The 21254-nt window shown below is 38.4% G+C and overlaps 1 protein-coding gene across 6 annotated transcripts in view; it reads right to left on the bottom strand.

Moving 5' to 3' along the window:
• CDK5RAP2 (CDK5 regulatory subunit associated protein 2) overlaps positions 1 to 21254 on the bottom strand; it is a 168470-nt gene that overhangs the window by 125455 nt on the left and 21761 nt on the right. For 4 of the 6 annotated variants that reach the window (XM_074211715.1, XM_074211718.1, XM_074211716.1 and 1 more), the window contains exons 4-5: positions 12498 to 12587; positions 5987 to 6097 (exon numbers count right to left, since the gene is read on the bottom strand). In XM_074211715.1, the coding sequence (XP_074067816.1) occupies positions 5987 to 6097; positions 12498 to 12587 (201 nt within the window). The remainder of the gene's footprint in view (positions 1 to 5986; positions 6098 to 12497; positions 12588 to 21254) is intronic. The other 2 variants (XM_074211717.1, XM_074211719.1) reach the window with 1 other exon arrangement.

The following is a 21254-nucleotide window of genomic DNA, read 5'->3' as shown; positions in this document are numbered from 1 at the left end:
CTCAGGGCCCCTAGAACACACTCTGAGAACCACTGCTCTAACTTAACTCAAATAGAATGTGCTGAATCTGTATAAACTTGTTGTTCCCCCCACCTCACCCCAAACTTGCTCCTCTTCCTAACTTTTATTTTTGCCAAAGCCAGCATCACATTCCTAGTCACACAGATTCAAAACCTAGGTGTCATCCTCAATCTCTCACACTCTCTCAGTTGACAAGAGCTATCGATCAATTTTTCCTTCATAATATCCCTTGCATATGCTACCCCCTGTCCTTTGACACTGCCACAGGCACTTATCACCTCACTCCAAGATCATTACCAGCTGGTTGATCTCCCTTTCACAATATCTTCACATTCTTGTCTGTCCTTCACTTAGTTGTCAAAGTGATCTCCTTAAAGTGCAGGTTTGATTATGTAACCCTCCCCAGAGCACCCCCCTTCTCCCCCCACATAAAGTCCAGGGCCTCCCTATCATTTCTGGGATCCAATATAAAACCTTGTCTGACATTCAAGGTTTTACCACCTGCCCCAGCCCCACCAATTTTAGGGCTTCTTGTACCCTGCACTCCATCAAATATATTCTGATCCAGTCACCTCAGCCTCCTTGAAGTTCTTTGCATAAGGATGCTCCATTCTCCTAACACCAGGCATTTTCATTAATTCTCCTCAAGCCTGAAATGATCTTCACCTCGTGGTTTTCTTTCTATAGGAAATTCCTAACTCCCATAATTCAATTTTTTTTATATTTTTAATCCCTTCTTTCTAATGATTATCTCCAATTTTTCCTGCACAGATCTTGTTTGCACACAATTGTTGCCACAATGTCTCCTCCACCATGTCAACAGCAACTGCCTTTTGCCTTTCTTTGTATCTTCAGAGCACAGGACAGTGGTATTTGATGCATAATGAATTCTTAATAAATGTTTAATGACTGAATGAGTAGATGTATATAGCTCAGCAATGTCTCTTAAATAACAGACATCTTAATCTATATTTTTTGTATTTTTCATTATTTTCCTTTTGTCACAAATTTAATCTGCTTTAATGTATAATAAAGAGAGAATTAGTCTTTAATTCAAAAAACTGTTCAAGTACTGGCACTGATCCATAATAATTTTGTGATGTTTGCAAAGTCCTATCTCTCTTAGCTAGCTACCCTTCTGTCATCCTCATGCTGTAGTTCCTCACAGGCTCAGACTTTCCAGGTCCCACTCTGGGCCTAGGAGTTTCAGAATACTAAGAAGATCCCACAATTAGAACAACTCAGACTTACCACATCCATGCTAGGGTCAAAGCTCCAGATTAACAAAAATTACCCATAATTTATAAAACCAGACACATCCCGCAGTATGCTTCTCTGGTCAGCTTCATGCTCTGCCTAGCTTACCTATCCTGACTCCTTTCCACATCTAGTTCATAGAAAATATTCAAATCAGCACTACCATTCCTGAAAAATACATGTCAATCAATATGGCTCCACTCACTCTCCCATCTCCCTTATAAAACAACTCATCCCTGGCCACCACTCCCTCATACATATTATCTTCCTTCATTAGAATGCAAGTTCCTTGGAAGAAAGGCTCTGTAGGTTTATTTGGGTATTTTTACATTTATAATCCTCAACACATTGCTTAAGACTTAGTTGGGGGGGGGGGGGCAGAGCCAAGATGGCGACAAGAAGGGATCCAGTCTTAGGAGCTCTCTGATAAAATTCATCAACTAAGGACTCTAACTAAACTTTCTAGAAACAGAACCCACAAAGGGACCCAGTGAGGCAGTTCTCCTACTCAAGGTAACCTGGAAAAGAGCAGAAAGGCTCTGCTCCCCGGGGTCGGGGTCGGAGGGGCGGCCGCCAGAGCGCCAGAGCGAAAGAACTTCAGCCTCCCAGAGGCAGCCCCAGGGCGCTGGGAGTCTCAGCTCACAGCAGCGGGGGAGTCTCCTGAGCTGCACCCCGGGGAGCACCGGGCACAAAGTGGGGAAACAGCAGGGTAACTCTGCCAGAGCAAGCAAGTGGAGCCCAGCCCTCAGGGCACACAGCAAGCAGCATGGTCTTTCCCCAGCCCTGATCCAGGAAACAGAAGCAGGCGGAGCCTGTAAGCAGGAGCCCCCAGGGCATGAGCCCATTGAGCAGAGGGAGGGGAGTGAAGAGACACTGCCTAGCTCTGTCCTCTGCCCCTGGAACAGGACTCTGGGGTTCTGACCACATTCAGATCCTGATCCCAGTCTAGGCCCCCCATAGAACAGCAGGCCCCCCCCCACCTCAGCCCCATGGCAGAGGGGGGCGCTTATGGTCATTCATAGACCAAGAGGGAGGACAGAGCCTCACACACTAAGACCCTTGTGGGAGTGGCCCAAAAGCTCAGGAAGCACCCCTAAAACCAAGCCCAGGCTGGGAAAATGAGCAAGCAAAGAAACAAAAGGAAGACTATTGAGAAATATTTTGCAAATGAGCCCAAGAAGGATCAAAATACTCAGTCTGAAGATGAGGAAGCACAAGCTCCTGCATCTAAAGACTCCAAGAAAAACAGAAATTGGGCTCAGGCTATGACAGATCTCAAAAAAGACTTTGAAAATCAAATGAGGGAGTTGGAAGAAAAACTGGGAAAAGAAAGGAGAGAGATGCAGGAAAAACATGAAAATGAAGTCAGCAGCTTAGTCAAGGAAATCCAAAAAAATGCTGAAGAAAATAGCATGCTAAAAACCAGCTTAGGTCAAATGGATAAAACAGTTCAAAAAGTTATTGAAGAGAAGAATGCTTTAAAAAGCAAAACTGGCCAGATGGAAAAAGAGATAAGAAAACTCTGAGGAGAACAAATCCTTCAGACAAAGAATAGAATTCAGGGAGATTGATGAATTTGCCAGAAATCAGGAATCAATACTTCAAAACCAAAAAAAATGAAAAATTAGAAGAAAATGTGAAATATCTCATTGAAAAAACAACTGATATGGAAAACAGACTTAGGAAAGATAATTTAAAAATTATTGGAATACCTGAAAGTCATGATTAGGAAGAGAGCCTTGACGTCATTTTCAAAGAATTACTACAGGAAAATTGCCCTGATATTCTAGAAGCAGAGGGCAAAATAGAAATGGAGAGAATCCACCGATCCCCCGGAGAAAGAGATCCCAAAAAACCAACCCCTAGGAATATTATGGCCAAGTCCCAAAACTCCCAAGTCAAAGAGAAAATATTACAAGCAGCCAGAAGGACACAGTTCAAATATCGTGGAGCTGCAGTCAGGATCACACAGCACTTAGCAGCAGCTACATTGGAAGCTCATGGGGCTTGGAATACAATATACCAGAAGGCAAAAGAGCTTAGAATGCAGCCAAGAATGAACTACCCAGCAAGGCTGAATGTCCTCTTCCAGGGAAAAAGATGGACTTTCAATGAACCAGGGGAATTTCAAATGTTCCTTTTGGAATGGCCAGAGCTGAACAGAAGGTGTGATCTTCAGATACAGGATTCAGGTGAAGCACGGAGATTGGAGGAGAGGGGGGAAATATGAGGGACTTAATGAGGCTGAACTGCATGTATTCTTGCATAGAAAAATGACACTGAAATACTCATATGAACCTTCTCAGTTAACAGAGCAGGTAGAGGGAACTTTTATAGTTGAAGCACAGGAGAAAGCTGAATTTGAAGATAAAATATGGTGTAAAAATGGAGTCAATAGAAAAAAAGGGAAATGGAATGGGAGAAAGAAAAAGGGGGGGAGAATAGTCCAAGATATTTCACATAATAAGATCTTTTTTATTACAATGAGCTATTGCAATGATATGGAAGTGGGAAGGCAAGGGGGGATGAGGGAACCTTTGCTCTCATCAGAGATGGCTAGGAGAGGAAACAGCATATATAGTCAATGGGGTATAGACATCTGGAGTAAGAAGGAGTGGGGAGCAGGGGGAAGGGGTGGGGATGTGAATAAAGGAGGAGAGGATGGACCATGGGGGGCGAGTGGCCAGATATAACACATTTTCTTTCTTACTTCTTGCAAGGGGCTGGGATTGGATGGCCTGCCCAGGACCATAGTGCCAGGTGGATGCTGGGCCTAAGGGGTGGTATGGGGGCTCAGGGCTTCTTGGCCCCAGGACCAGGGATCTGTCTGCTGCGCCACTCAGCTACCCTACAGCAGATTCAGAGTGAAAGGAGAGAGAAAATAGAGTACATGGTAGTGGAGAAATAAGAAAGGAGGGAGTTGCGATCAGCAATGGCAAAGGTGGAAAAATAAGGAAATAACTTTTGTGATGGACTTATCATAAAGAATGAGATCCACCCATGACAGAGTTGTTGGTGTTGGAACAAAGACTCAAGCACATTTTTTGTTATTATTATTTGGGGGAGGATGCAGGGCAAGTGGGGCTGGATGGCCTGCCTGGGGCCACATAGTGGGGTGATCTTTAGGTGTCTGGGGCCAGATTTGAACCCAGGTGCTCCTGGCTCAAGGGCCAATGCTCTGTCTACCACCCAGCCACCCCTACTATTATTACTATTTTATTTTATTTTGGGTCTTTTTTTCTTTCTTTTTTTTGGTTTTTGCAGGGCAGTGGGGATCGGGAGGCTTGCATGTCACACGGCTGGGTGATTGTTGGGTTTACGAGACTGGATATGGACTTGGGTGCTCGTGGCTCCAGGGCTGGTGCCTCGTCCATTGTGCCACCTGGCCATACCTACAATTATTACTATTATTTTTTTATTTTAATTTTTTTCTCTCCCCTTTACTTTTTTCACCCAAGCAAGTCTATCTATATTCATGGGGGAGGAGGGGTATTTTGTTTACTTGTAAACAAGAATATTTTATTAATGTAAAAAAAAATTTGTACAAAATTAGAATAAAAAATAAATTAAAAAAACAAAAAGACTTAGTACATAGTAAGAACTTAATAAATTCTTTTTTAATCATTTATCTCAAAGATAGTAAGTAATGCTTCCTACTTCACAGGGCTATGGTGAGAAAAATTGTCATGCTACAACAAAAATCAATCTGATTTATTATTATTTCACAAAAACAGAGTGCTGGACAAAATGTTATAGGAGACAGTCATTTAAACATTTGGAGATAGGCCTGAATAATACTGCCCTAAATAACTGTTAATGCCCCATGACAATAAGGTTTAGTTATAATTTAATAACAAAGTTACCAGACAGAAGCAAAGTCATGATCTTACTTCTAATTTCACAATAAGGGGGAGAAAGGCCTTCAAAAACAAGGGTGCCTTTCATTCTTTAAAAAAAAGGGGAGGAGAGTAAGAGGGTGGAGAAGACCAGAACCATAACAAATATACTTCTCTCTTCATGACATTAATTTATAGCTGATTGGCTGAAACTCAATAGGATTTTTTTCTCCTTCAAAAACTTCTACTGATATTAATTTCTACAGTGAAAAGACAGGAATAATTCCCAGATATAAGGCTAACTCTGCTAGAAAAAGACAAAGAAATGTACCCTTAAATACTGTTTGTACTTATTTCTTTTCAAGAGAGCCAAGAGCTTTTTTTTTTTTTTTCCGGATCCTGTAACAGAAGTTTGTTCTCAGCTAGAGACCTCGGGGTCAAACTTTCAAACAAGAGCCAACTTCTATGACAGTTTATAAGTGCACAAGGAATAAAGAAGTGTTGTATAATGGAAAAACTGACACTACCACAATTTTAATTTCAGCCCTCAGCAGGAAGTTCCATAAAATGTAGACAATAATTAGAGAAAGACATAATAGATATGGAATGAAGATCAAAAGGCACTTCTATGACTTACTAGTCTTGTTTTATTTTACTCTGCACAAAAAGCTCTCCTTAAATTAAAATTAATCTTCCATATGACTGTTTAATATTGAGGTCATAGTAATGTCTTCAAACTGCCCATAATCAATTAAAATAAAATGAGAATCATTGTATGAATCATACTAATTCAGGAAACAAGTATTAATCAAGCAGAAATGTCTGGTTAAATTATAAGAAAAACAGATGAGAATTCTATTTCAAATGCTTACAATTTTATAGACATCTTCATTGGGACTGTCAAATTTCTGCTGTATTCGTTCCTCAAGGAAATAAATGCGAAGCTTCAAGTTGAAATTTTCTTTTTTCAAGTCAGTGATTTGCTAAAACAAAAAAATAAAATGGGGTTTTTTTTAGTAGGTAAATCAAGGTGGGGTAATTGTGCCTTAGGGGAGAGGAGGGGAAGGGTCCTCATTAGATATTTAGATGATTAGATCCAACTTAAAAGGTACCTAATCAGTTCAGAGTTACTACTAGGTAGGAAAAGCTTATTACTGTTCAGTTCACTTCAGCTAAGATTGGAAGTACATTTTCTGTGAAATCAAGTTTTTCTAATACAAAAAGTCTTATGTTACAATATTGCAAATAGGGAAAGCAGTTTGGTAGAAATTGTTATTGATGATGATAAATCAACTGCATACCACAAGAAACCTCAAGTGGCTACAAAACAGATTTAGAGATAACATCACAAGCAAGAAATTATCTTTTAAATAAATGGATAAGAAGGGTGTGAGTTTGGGACTAGACTGACAAGATCAAAGAAAATAAGATGGATAATTCTGATAATACAAAATTGAAAAAATTTAAAGCAATTAGAAGTGACTGAAAAATACTTTTGCAGTAAGTTTCTCTTATAAAGATTTCATATCCAAGATACATAAAGGACTGATTCAAATTAATAAGGTTAGAAGTCATTCCCCAACAGAAAAATAATAAAAGAATATGAACAAGCAATTTTCAAAGGAATTAATACCCATATGAAAAAAATGTTCCAAATCAATATTTAGAGAAAAGCAAATAAAAGCAATTCAGTTTCCATTTCATAGCTATCAACTGGCAAAAATGAAAAAAAGAAAAATTACAAAAATCAGAAGGATTACAGAAACAGATACATAATACTCCACTAGAGAAATTGTGATCCAGTCATTCTGAAAACAATTTCAAATTATGTCTGAAAATTTAATAAACCTTTCAGACCCCTTGAACCAATTAGCATAATAGAGATATGTATAAAAACATAGTAGCTCTTTTTATAATAGTCAAAAACTGGAAACCAATAGGATGCCCACCTACTTCCTAAGGTATGGCTAAGTAAATCATGATATACAAATGTAATGGAATATTACTGTGCCTAAGAAATAAGAAAATGGCCAAATTTTTATGATCTGAAGCAGACTTAAGTGAGCAAAGCTAGAGACAAACTCAAACTATCACATCATTGAGAAAAACAAGACTTGAGAACTCTAATAACAATCATAATGGGTCCAAAGAACTAAAGATGAATTCTAACATCTACCTCCTGCTAGCAAGGTAACTGACCTAAAATACAGAAGGAAACAAGCATTTCTGGATATGACCAGTATCAGAGTTTGTTGTGCTGGACTCTGCGTGTTTGTCATGAAGGGTGTTTTTGGTTTGTCTGACTGTTCAGTGGGGAAATGGAGAAGAGTTATAATAAAATGCTTGCAAAAATAAATGGATATTTTAAAAGTAGTTTTAACTTCCAAAGCATATTTACAATAATGATAAACTATTTCAAATACTAGAGCTTTAAGTTATCAAGATACAAACACAAGCTTAATAGGAAGGCAACTATGAAATGATTTTAACAAAAATAAAATTGTGTGCTGTTGGTTAAGTATCAAGGTTAACAGCATATATACTCAATGGGATATAGGCATCTGGAGTAAGGGGGGGACAGGGGGAAGGGGGGGAATGTGAGTGATGGAGGAGAGGATGGACCATGGGGGGAGAGTGGTCAGATATAACAAATTTTCTTTTATACTTCTTGCAAGGGGCTGGGATTGGATGGCCTGTCTGGGACCATAGGGCCAGGTGGATGCTGGGCATTAGGGGTAGTATGGGGGCTCGGGGCCTCTTGGCCCCAGGGTCAGGGATCTGTCTTCTGCGCCACTCAGCTACCCTACAGCAGAGTCAGAGTGAAAGGAGAGAAAAAATATAGTACATGGTAGTGGAGAAATACGAAAGGAGGGAGTTGCGATCAGCAATGGCAACGGTGGAAAAATATAGAAGTAATTTTTGCCATGGAATGTGATCCACCCACGACAGAGTTGGTGGTGTTGGAACACAGACTGAAGCACATTTTATATTATTATTATTATTATTATTATTATTATTATTATTATTATTATTATTATTATTATTATTGGGGGGGGGGTTGCAGGGCAAATGGGGCTGGGTGGCCTGCCTGGAGCTGCCATAGCAGGGTGATCCTTGGGTGTCTGAGGCTGGATTTGGACCCAGGTGCTCCTGGCTCAAGGGCCAATGCTCTGTCCACCACCCAGCCACCGCTACTATGATTACTATTTTATTTTATTTTGGGTCTTTTTTTTTCTTTTTTCTTTTTTTTTGGTTTTTGCAGGGCAGTGGGGTTGGGGTAGCTTGCATGTCACATGACCGAGTGATTGTTGGGTGTACGGGGCCGGATATGGGCTGGGGTGCTCCTTGCTTCAGGGCTGGTGCTCCGTCCATTGTGCCATCTGGCCATACCTACAATTATTACCATTATTTTTTTATTTTAATTTTTATCTCTCCCCTTTACTTTATCACTCAAGCGAGTTTATATTTTTGGCGGGGAGGGGATATTTTGTTTACCCCTAAACAATTTAATGTATAAAATGTATAATGTATATAATGTATAAAAAATTATTTGTTCAAAATGAGAATAAATATTAAATATAGAAAAAAGAAAAAGAAAAAAAAGAAAAAAGTATCAAGGTTAACACCCTGCTTGCCTCAATTTTCTCATCTGCAAAATAAACTGGAAAAGGAAATAGCAAAACCACTCTAATAATTTAGCTACAAAAACTTCAAATAGGGTCACAAAGAGTCAGACACATCAGAAATTTCTGAACAATAACAAAAAACAAAGAAATAAATAAATGGAGAAATGATTTCATATCTAGGTCAAGTCAATATATTCAAGATAGCAATATACTCAAATCAATTTATAGATCTGATGTAATACCATAAAAGTACTTCAATAAGTAATAAATTTCAAACCAAACAAAAATATCAAGGAAAATTATGAAAAAGAAAGCAGACTTATATTGCCAGAATTAAAATTAATAAAAGGAAAATTACCAAAACTATCTATCTGGTACTAAATTAAAAAAAAAGATTACTAAAACAAAACAAATAATCTAGAATTGGAGAACAAGACATATAAATATGACTAGTGGTCATCAAATATAAGATTACAAAACACCTGAGAAGGTAAATCAAAAAACAAAAGAAAAATTGGATAGTATGACAGTAAATTGGATTAGAAACACATCTCACTATAATAATAAAATAGAACACTGTTATAAGTACTATGGTATACATACTATACAAATCCAAGAGGATCAAATCTAAAATTTTCAATTATAAAAAATTAAGAGGAAGTAGGATAGTATACACAATTTTGTAGGAAATAGGAAAATACTATTCAATAAATGAAATAAATCATAAAATATATTTAATTATATAAACTTTTGTGCAACAGAAACAATACATACCCAAACCAAAAGGAAAAACAGATTAGAAAAAAGTCTTTGCTATAAATGTAACAAATAAAAAGCTAGTAGTTAAATCTTTAATCAATTGACACAAATTTATAGAGTCATTTCCAACAGGTAAAAGAGAATGAGAATTCTTTTTTTTTGTAAAGTGACTTTTTAAAAATTTATTTATTTATTTATTTTATTTATTTAAGGCAATGGGGTTAAGTGACTTACCCAATGCCACACTGCTAGATAATTATTAAGTGTCTGATACCACAGTTGAACTCAGATCCTCCTGACTCCTGCGCCAGTGCTCTATCCACTGTGCTACCTAGTTACCCCAAGAATGAGAATTTCTTACAATCCAAAACTGTCAATAAAAATTTATAAAAAATCCCTAGTAATCAGAAGAATCACAAATTAAAACAACTCCAAGATATCACCTTACAATTAAATTGGCAAAAATTTCAAATTCAATTCAGTCAGATTCCTCTCCAGACCTTTGCTATCTAGGCTGCAGGCTTTCTAGGCTAGGTCTTCCCTCTAAAGATTTCTCAGGGAGCCTAGGGCCAAGTTGAGCCCCAGCACATCTCCCTCTTCCCTCCAGGAAGTACAGCTTCAACAATTAATCCAAGACATAACTCCTGGTCAATGTCTTAATTCTCCAGAGACTTCCCCAGGAGTCTGGTCAATCTGGATCTATATTATGCTTTGATTGTTCCCCTGGGATCTTCTCTGGTGCTACAGAGTACATTCCTGGATCAAAACTATCTCAAACTGCCAGCTCCTTCCTCCTGCCCCTTCTTAATTCATTTCTAGTCACCAGACCCAGATGGCTCTGAAGGGAAAAAAGTGAGGTTGGTGACTTTGCACAGCATCCCCCTCACTCACATCCAACTCACTTGCATGTCATGGCACCATCTCCCTGGTGTTACTGTCCTCTTTTAGAAAGGCAATCAACCACAGCCCTTTTGTAGTCTCCCAGATCCCAAGGGGAGGTCTTCAACAATCTAATCACCTGCCTCCCTTAAATAACCTCAGTACTGAGACTCCTTCAATAACCTAGTCCCTTCCAATTGTCTCCAACCCAGATTCTGGACCTATGGCTATTGTTATACAAATGCCCATTCCCACTGTCTCCTCCCTTAATCCCATATATCTCAATCCCAATCTCAAGAGTTCCACTCCAAATTTATCTACCCCTTCCCCTACTCTCTGGAATTCTAGCTTCATGGTTAACAAACTTGCCTTAATCTCAAAAACTTTTACAGAGTTTAGCACAGGACCTGGCACATATCAAAAGTTTGATGTTGTTTGTCCTTCATTTTCTTTTTTTTAGATTTTTTTTTTTGCAAGGCAACAAGGTTAAATGGCTTGCCCAAGGCACACAGCTAGGTGTCTGAGACCGGATTTGAACTTGAACTGACTCCAGGGCCAGTGCTCTATTCACTGCGCCACCTAGCCACCCCTAACCTTCATTTTCAAAGAAAATAAAGGAAGTGATGCCATGACAACATATAAAATGGCTAAGTCACTGGCCTCACTTTCTCTTCTAGTCATCTGAGTCAATGGCCAGAATCAGGATGACTGGAGATGGCCCTGGATGCAGTGGGAGACTTTAGCTTTTTGAAACTCAGCCTTTCCCAGGTCACAGTTTGTCTGAGGCAATGTTCATTCAATCCTTAAGGTTAGGTAAGGGGACAGTTAGGTGGCAAAGTGAACAAAGTACCTGCCCTGGAATCAGGAGGACCTGGGTTCAAATTTGGATTCAGACACTTAATAATTACCTAGCTGTGTGACCTTAAGCAAGTCACTTAGCCTTGCAAAAAAAAAAAAGGTTAGGTTGGAGATTAGGAGGAAGGAAGGAAGGAAGGAAGGAAGGAAGGAAGGAAGGAAGGAAGGAAGGAAGGAAGGAAGGAAGGAAGGAAGGAAGGAAGGAAAAGGAACTATGTAATTCAATCTGCCAACAGATGCTTAATATATGCTTACTGAATGATTCTCATTCTTTCTTTCACTGAGACAGGACAACATGGTATCTGTCCCTCCCATTCCCCTTCTCTTCCTACCTCCCACTCTCCTCCCTCCCCCCTCCCTCTCTCTCTCTGTCTCTGTCTGTCTCTGTATCTCTGTCTGTCTGTGTCTCTGTCTCTGTCTCTGTCTCTGTCTCTGTCTCTGTCTCTCTCTCTCTCTCTCTCTCTCTCTCTCTCCCTCCCCCCCCCCCCCCGGCTCTCGCTCTCCATCTCTTCCTAATGCTTTCCCTGTCTTCTGTCCCTCTCTCCCCTCTCTCCCTCCCGGTTCCTCATTCTACTCAGTTTCCATGACCTCTTCCTCTACTCCCTCTCTGTTCTATACCCAGACATAGTGTGTCTTTGCCTTGCAATTACCCATAAGTGTCCCACTTACATGTTCATGAATTTCAAAACGACTGTTTGTGATCATAATCTTGCCTCTACCCTACAATCCCTAACACTGTTCTTGATCTTCAGGAAAACTTCCTATCCCTATACCCCACAATGTTTTCCCCGGGTACATATACTCTTTCCTATTTTGACCCTTTTGTGAACCAGTTCAAATCTACATTACACTCTACAATAGGGTCCTGAATCTACCATGCTTTGTCAAATCTCAACCCCATGGATTACTCCCACTGTTTACCACTATTCATGTGCTGACCAAAATTATAAAACTGAGTTGTCAGGGTACACTACAAATTTATGTTAAGCAATTTCAACTGAGCTTTGCTACAGCATTCCAATCCTGTTACACCTCCATAATGCCACTCGCCACAGAAAGCAATTCCCAACCTTTTCTTCCCTTTTCAGATCTCTTATGAGAGCCCCTCCCTTCATTTTCTCAGATAAAGACTAAGAATCATACTTCACCCAAAAAAACTGATGCTATTTACTGAGGGCTCCATCTTCTCTCCTACTATCCTCACTCAGGGCTCTTCCTCTACTATTATTTTCCCCAACTCATGGGAAGAGACAATCCTACTTGCCTTGGCAAACTCCTTTACATGCAACTGATTCCATTCCATTCCATCTTCTCCCGCTAGGCAATCGGGTGGTGTAGTGGATGGACCACTGACCTTGGAGTCAAGACAGAAGAAGTTCAAATCCAGCATCAGACATTAACTAGCTGTTTGGGACCCTGGGCAAGTCACTTAACCCTGACTGTCTCGCATCCAGGGGCATCTCCAATCATCCTGATTCATATCCAGTTAATGAATCCAGATGACTATGGATGAGAAAGTGAGGATGTAATTTAGCACAACTCCCCGTCATTCAAATCCATTTCATGTGCTTGTCATGGCATCATCTCCCTGATGTCATGGTCCTCTTCAAGACAAAAGGACAAGGGGCAGCTAGGTGGAGCAGTGGATAGAGCACCAGCCCTGGAGTCAGGAGTACCTAAGTTCAAATCCGGCCTCAGACACTTAATAATGACCTAGCTGTGTGACCTTAGGCAAGTCACTTAACCCCATTGCCTTGCCCCCCCCCAAAAAAGTAAAAAAAAAAAAAGGACAAACATCATCATCTTCTCCAGCAGACAGCCCTCTATCATCCTATCTTTCATTAATCTCTAGTCTTTATCTAATGGCTTCTTCCCTGATTCCTACAAACATCTCCCTATTCTTAACAAAGCCTCCCTTTATAATGAGATTCCAAGGTAGCCATTGTACTGGCTAAACTTGAGAAAACTATCTAAACCAAGTGTTTCTTCAATTCTCTCATTCAATTCTAAACACCTTGCAATCTAGCTTCTAACTTCATTATTGAAGTGAAACTGCTTTCTAAAGTTACCTATAAGTTTTTTTTTTGGTTTTTACAAGGCAATGGGATTAAGTGACTTGCCCAAGGTCACACAGCTAGGTCATTATTAAGTGTCTGAGGTCACATTTGAACTCAGGTCCTAGAGTGCCACCTAGCTACCCCTCTATAAGTTCTTAATTGCCAAATCAAATGATCTTTTCTCAAAACTCATTCTTCTTGATTCTCTGCCACCTCTGACACTGTCAATCACCCTTTTTCTCCAGGTTACTTACTGTCTTCTCTCTAGTTTTTCAAGACTACTATCTCTTGGTTCTTCTGCTAATGATCTGGCCAATCTTAAATATTGTTTGCTGATTTTTCATCTACATCAAGCCTACTAACTCTAATCATGGTTTTCTCCAAAAGTCTATCTTCAGCCCTCTTCTCTTTCCCTTCTATACAAGAGATTCTTAAGAACAATGAGTTATTTTTAAATGACAAATATTACTAGCTTCCTTATTATTCCTATATTTTATTTTACTCATTTAAAAATATCATTCTGAAAAGGATCTATAGGCTTTATGAGACTACACAAAAAAGTTTATGAGACCCTGCTCTTTACTATCTCATTTTGTAAACTCATCAGCTTCTATAGGTTCAACAATCAGTTCTATGCTGATGATTTCCAGATCTAAATAAATCGCCTTAAATCTCTCCAGTTCCAATTCACCATCTATTAAACATCTCCAACTCATGTCCTATATCCATCTCAAATTCAACATATCTAAAATAGAATTTATTACTCTCAATCTTTCCTCTATTCTGAGCTTAACCATTTTTGCTGAAGATACTAATATCCTCCTAGTCACCCAAGTTTTTAAACTTGGTGTTATTCTTTACTCCTAACCCCACATATCCAATCAATTGTCAAAAAAAGAGGTTAAGAAGAGGGGCTGTATTAGAGAGCCAGCATTCTAAACTTTAATACATACTGACTATATGACCCTTGACAAATCATTTAAGCTCTCACTGTTCTCCAAAAAACTCTAGATCTATAAATTAAAAACAGTTGCTGATTCACATTGGTAGTGGGGGGTACCTCCTTCTCCAGGGGGATGAGGGGGAGGTGCCTACTTTAATAAAATTATAGGTCAAATTCCCCAACTTACCTAAAAAAGTACAGAAAGAAATAATGGAAGACAAGATATAAAACAAAAAAAAAAAGAATCATACAACACACTTATATTATTACTATTTGAAAATAACAGTTGTAAAAAACTTGAAAGAAGTACATAGAAAAGAGAGTTCTTAAAGAGAAAGCAAATGGGATAGTGTATAAAAGTTATCTACTTTTAGGGGGTGGCTAGGTGGCATACAAAAACCTAAAAAAAAAGTTATCTACTTTAAAAAAATGATAAATAATCATAGGTTTGGTATTATATCAAATCTTTTTCTTTTATTTCAATGTTCAGAGGTCCTTTGTTGGTAAATAAATTTATAATAACAGAATTTAAAATAAACAACCAGCCCACTGGATTATGAACTAAAAGTTAGAAGAGTAGCACAGTGCCCAAAACACTTAATAAATGCTGACTGAAAAACTAGAAAAAAAAGTTACATTATTATGTAATTTTACTATCTCATACTTTATTTTTCTTCCTTAAGGACATGATTTCTCTGTCATTACATTCAACTGAGATCAATGGAATCAATGTAAAAACCAACAGAATGCGTTCTGTGGGGGGTGGGGGCAGGGAAGCATGAATGGGGGGAAATTTGTAGAACTCAAATAAAATCTTTCTAAAAAAAAATAAATGCTGACTAAATTAAGGGATGCAGTCCTATATTCTTTTTTGGTTTTTATAAATGGTACATAATTTTTACTTTTACCTCTTGTTCTGTCAAGTAAACATGAATGAGCTAGAAAAAACTAATGAAAAAATCAAAAAGCCCCATTTTCTAAGAGTCACTGATACCCAACAAAGGAAAATTTTAACTCCCCCCTCTCAACTTCTTACCTTACTCATTATACAATATTAATATATTATAATATTACTCAAATAAATCACTAATAACTGGTTTTCAAATTACTAAGAATCAATGCTAAAAATTACTATATCAGCAAAGGATCTTGGGGACCATGTTAGTCACCTAGGCAATTAATACCAAGGCCAAATACTCCCACATAAGTTGGTGGGAAATCTTTTAATAACGAAGGGCTGCAAGTTCTGCTATAAAATGATATGTTAAGGGGAAAAAAGAAAACAAATAGGTTTAAATTTGAAGCCTATTCAAGTAAGGAACATAAATTTGTCCAGACTGACACCCAAACTATGACTGAAAGTTAAATCATCATCTCTTCTCTATAACTTAATGACAGATAAGAAGAAACAGGGACAGGAAGAATGTAGTGGCTGGAAGAGTCAAAAAAGCCTCAGCCTAGCTAGAAACTTGTGAGGGAATATTTGATATCTCCAAGACTATTCACTTACAGTGACTTTACACTAGACACTATTTATGTGAAAGTGAAATTTTACTATTTGTGTTTTTCTACAAGGTAATGTTGCCAAGAAGAAGAAATATGCCCCTCCAGTAGCAGGGATGTCAGTTAATTTTCTAAAAGCTGACTCCTTGTACTTTTGTAATATTTTATTGTACAATAAAAAAGTCCTTCAAGATCAGGACAATGTTATTATTCAAATGGTTCCCAGGAAAAATAGGTTTATATCTCTCTCTAGGTCACTTCAAATGGCTAGCTTGTTATGTATTTTGCTTCTTATTCCTTTACTAGTTTCCCACTGTACAGGGTTAATAGTAATTCCCATTCCATTTCAAACTGACCAAAGGATTCAGTGGGATGTATAAAGAAAAAGCAGCAGCAGAATTGAAGGGATTCAGTTCTCTCCCACTGACCAGTCAACTATTTACAACTCTGGACCTCAGTTTCCTCATCTTTTTAAAGATAAAATGAGAAATCTCTTCAGTTCTCTACTGGCTATAACATTATTTAAGTCTACAAATTTATGATTTAACTACCCTTAGTCACTTTGAAGCAACTAGTAAACAGCACATTAAATGCTTTTTACAAACTCTCAGCATTCTGCCCTCCCTGTAACACTTGCAGTTTCAATTTTCTGGGTAACAAGAATAGCAAAGGAAATGTTTGTTGACTTCATTAAAAACCTCCTTTTAAATGTTTTAAGGAGACAGAGCATGAAACGTTCATCGAAATAAAAACATGTTCCTAGCCAGATGCTTTCTGTAAAGAGAAACATTAGTCAGCTACCAATAAAATATTTATGTAGGTTTGCTTTGGAATGCCTGTTGTTTTGTATAGTGAGTTAAAATTCTTAGCAACACTTGAAAGAATTTTTCCTATTCGAGCTAAAGTAATCAGGAGGCCTTCAGTTTATGGTCTCAAAGCTAAAAGAGTTTTAGGTTGGTCACCACTATAAAGTGGGTCACAAAAAACAAATACATTCTCATGTCTCTTGCAAGTCATTCAAGTGAAACCCCAGTGGATACTCAGAAAAATCGGTAGCAGCTTTTCTCTATAAACTGGCAGTCAAGTTTCCTAAAGATGATTGTGAAAATTTTTTAAAAAAGAAAGGTTGTGCTCCACTTTGATAAAATTGAAAATATCTTAACAGGGATAGTATCTCCACACCAGTAAAAATGACTCAAGTTCACATTGCTAAAGCCCTTTATAGTTTACAAAACACTTTCCTCACAAGATTCCTGTGACCTAGGGAATTCAAGAATTATTGCCCCTATTTTACAGATGAGGAAACAGAGCTGAAATCATTACAAATAGCCATAAAACTGGTTGATGGGATCAAATTCTGGGCTCCAGACCCCTAGTATAGTGCTCTTTACCCTATAATGTTTTTCATAGATATATACCAAAAAACATGCAACCTACATTATATTTGTAAATTTAACATATCAAGTAAGATAATGTTAAAGTTTCCAGATTCATGTCACCTTGAACACAAGTGCTAATTATTTATGTCAATCAATTGAAATGAAGAACATCAGAAAATTAAAATGGGTGAATATTTATCAAGGTTAGAAAAAATACTCCATCTTCATGACAAACAGTAATGAGACTGTTCAAACTATTTTATGGCCATTCTCTATCATACATCATCTCATATAGTCAAAAGACAACTTAAACCAATCTATTTGCTAGTTCAAAAACTTTTATCTCCATTCTTTCCTAATTCAATTACCCACTCATAGTTGGTAGATTTTCAATACCACCCACCTGGGCTATTACAATGGCCTCCCAAAAAATGTCTTCCTGCCTCCATTCTCTTCACTCTTTAGTCTGCCCTTCAAAATAAACATAATTTGATTTTATCATTCAGTCTTATCACATTTTGCTCCCCTCCAATCACTCTAGACTCCAGACAACTCTTTACAAAGGGCAACTCTTGCCTCCTGGACTCACATAACACCCTTACCTTGCTCAGGCTGTTTCCCTAGGTCCCTAATGTTTTCCTTTCCCCATTAATCTGATGAAACCCTTAATCTGGAGTCCATGAATTTAAAAAAAAAACTGCTGTTTCAATATAATTGGGGTTCCTTTCCCTCCCATAAGCCTATATATTTTATGTTTTTAAAAATATTAATCTGATCAGTGTATACCATGGAAACAATGTTAAGACTAACAGACTACCTTCTGTGGGGGGTGGGGGAAGGGAAGCAAGACTAAGGGGAAAATTGTAAAACTCAAAATAAATAAAATCTTTCCAAAAAAAAAAATTAATCTGGGGCGGCTAGGTGGTGCAGTGGATAAAGCACCAGCCCTGGAGTCAGGAGTACCTGGGTTCAAATCTGGTCTCAGACACTTAATAACTTTATAGCTGTGTGGCCTTGGGCAAGCCACTTAACCCCATTTACCCTGCAAAAACCTAAAAATAAAAAAATTAATCTGAGAAAAAGGCTGCAAACCTCAGCTGCCCACTAAGAAAACATAAGAACTCCTGTTTAAAGCCCAATTCAAATGCCACCTCCTTGATCCTCAGTAATAACCTTTCCTTGAAGACCTCCATAAACATTTTGTTTTCTAATCATCAAATATATCCTAGTTATCTTTGTGTATTTGTTGGAATACAGTCTAGCTGGGGGCTAGACCTGTAATTTCCTCCTAAGAGGAAATTTCTTCTACTAATATGTCAGTACTTTCACTCTATGAGTGCTGATAGGTACAGTCTTCAGAGGTACCTAGAGCAATGAGAGGCCGGTTATGTGACTAGCCCAGTGTCACACAGTTAGTGGGTCTCAAAGGCAGTAACTGAGCCCATTTTGTTAAGACTTTGAGGTCTGCTCTCTATTATGCTCTGCTGCCTTTCTCTAGAACCTTAGAACCTTAGACCCCTACAGAACTGCTCCTTCCAGTAGGCACAATGTTAACTTTTGAATGTTTCCTAGGAGCTAGCCTCCCATTATTTTCCAGCTGATCCATCTCATTGAAGCAAGAGTTTATGCACAGAGCAGGTGCTTCATAAATATCTCTTATATTATATTGCTATAGAGATGGATGAGGGGAAGTATAAAGAGGCAAACAAGTAAAGACGAGGCTTACAGATTTAGAACTAAACAGGCCCTTAGATGTCTTCTAAGCCAATTTCTTTATTTTATAATTGAAGAGCTGAAGCCCGAAAAAGTTAAGCGCCTTGCCCAGGATCTGAGCTAGAAAATGGCTGAGCCTGGGTTCAAACCTACAAACTTTGACTCTCAATGTTTCCAATGCATCATGGGTACAGGAAACAATACTGTCATGGCTTGGGCAAAACCAGATTACCAAAAATGATTATGGTATGGTTTGAACCATTTTCAATAAATTCAAACATAAAATCCCATTAACCTATGTAAAGCTCCCATTTAGAATAAAGTGAAGTCCAAGGGCACCATCATTCATTAAGGGAAACAATCTCAAAGACATATGGTTGAACAGTTGTTCTTCAAATCCAATAAAAGAACATCCAAAAGGGCTGTTAGGCTCTCACATTTAAGTCACACATTCAAAAGGCCAATGACTAAGGTTGGATGATCCCAAATCACAGGACTACCTTTGATATCAAAACCCTCAATTCAATATGTTCAACTCCTAAGGCATGATCAATATATAAATTACAAATGCCAACTTTTAATTGCAATAGGGACATGGATGAAATCCAGTTGGCTCAGGTTGATCTCTGATAAATGACACTACCTAATAATAGGGTCATGTTAAAGGTAGGTAAGAAAAAAAGAAAAATAAAGGTAAGTGAAATTTTTTTTTTTAGGTTTTTGCAAGGTAAATGGGGTTAAGTGGCTTGCCCAAGGCCACACAGCTAGGTAATTATTAGGTGTCTGAGACCGGATTTGAACCCAGGTACTCCTGACTACAGGGCCAGTGCTTTATCCACTACACCACCTAGCTGCCCCAGGTATGTGAAACATTAATGAAAAGCAAAGTGTTAAGACCAGCTATGGGGTTTAATCTTTACTCCTGTGCATCAAGATTCATTAAGAAAACTGTTCTTAGACCATTTCCTGACCTAGCCTTTGGTTTTGTGTGGTTGGTGTTAAATGGGGCTGTGTTAACCAGTGTAGTCAAACAAGCATGTAAGAAACCATCTTCCCAGTGTCCTGAGAAAAGGAGCTCACATTTACAATGGCAAAGTACTTGCAAAGTGGTTTCCTTGCAACAATCTTTGAGATAGAAAGAATGTTGGAGATAAGTAGCTTGCACAGGTACATAGCTGGGGGAGAGGGAAGGGAAAGGAACAGGTATTTTACTAAGTACCTACTGTGTCCTGGGTGGGGCAGCTATTGGACAGTATAATGTATAGAGAGCTAGGCCTGGAGGCAGAAAGACTCAGCTTCATGAATTCAAATCCAATCTAGTGTCTAGCTGTGTGCTCCTGGGTAAGTCACTTCACCCTGCTTGCCTCAGGTTCATCTGTAAAATGAGCTAGAGAAGGAAAGGACAAAACCACTCCATCATCTGCCAAGAAAACCCCCCAATAGGGTCACAGAGAGTCGGGAAGGACTGAAATATGCCAGCACTGCACTGAGTGCTTTATAAATTTGATCTCAATAAATCCAAAAACATAGGGACTCATAATCTAAGTCTTGGGTTCCTAAGTTCAGTTGTTTAAAAGAGTTTGTTAAAGGTGTGAAAAATGACCATCAGATCCTCCCATCTAGTTTTCCTAGCACTGGGCAGTGAATAGCTCCCAAATAAGCAGGTTTTTTGGTATGACAGTGGCTATGCAAGGAAAAATGAAAATCAGTCCAATCACAAAACTTCAGAATCTGAAACAAAATTTCTTGGAATAAAATCATGGAGTACACTACTCCCTTCTTTGCAGTGATTAAGGATTGAGGATAAGAGCTGTGAAAAACAGCATCCATGGTGAATCTCAATTGATGTATTTAAGGAACTTTGCCCAAATGTTCTTTTTTCTTTTCTCCTTTTTCATTTTTGGTTACATGGTATGACTTGCTGAAAAGAGAGGGAGAATAGTTCCAGCAATGAAAATGCTGTTTAAAAAAAGGCATTCAAGGGACAGCTAGGTGGAGCAGTAGATAGAGCACCAGCCCTGAAGTCAGGAGAACCTGAGTTCAAATCCAGTATCAAACACTTAATAATCACCTAGCTTGGGCAAGTCACTTAACCCTGCCCTTGCTAAAAAAAAAAAAAAAAAAAAAAAAGATATTCAAAAATGAGACAAGTCAGTTGATCTTTATAACACTCATGGCAAGGGACAGGAAGACAGATATTGAAAAAGCCCTCAATGTACTTCTGAGAGAATGGAATGTTCTTCTAGGCCTGGAACAATCTGCTGACACCACCAATGCACCTACAAATGGGATACAGATCAACTAAGAAACACAATCCCAACATGAAAGCTCCTGGTATTCTGTTATATAAAGGAGATACCACTTCCCCCCACATAGCCATGCTACTCCTAAGTCCTCTTTGTTTCCAAGAACCCATGTTGGGTTAA

Source organism: Macrotis lagotis, chromosome 1 (genome assembly GCF_037893015.1).
Source record: "Macrotis lagotis isolate mMagLag1 chromosome 1, bilby.v1.9.chrom.fasta, whole genome shotgun sequence".
NCBI lineage: Eukaryota > Metazoa > Chordata > Mammalia > Peramelemorphia > Peramelidae > Macrotis > Macrotis lagotis.
Note: the sequence above shows the minus strand (reverse complement) of the source record. Positions and strands in the feature narration are given on the sequence as shown.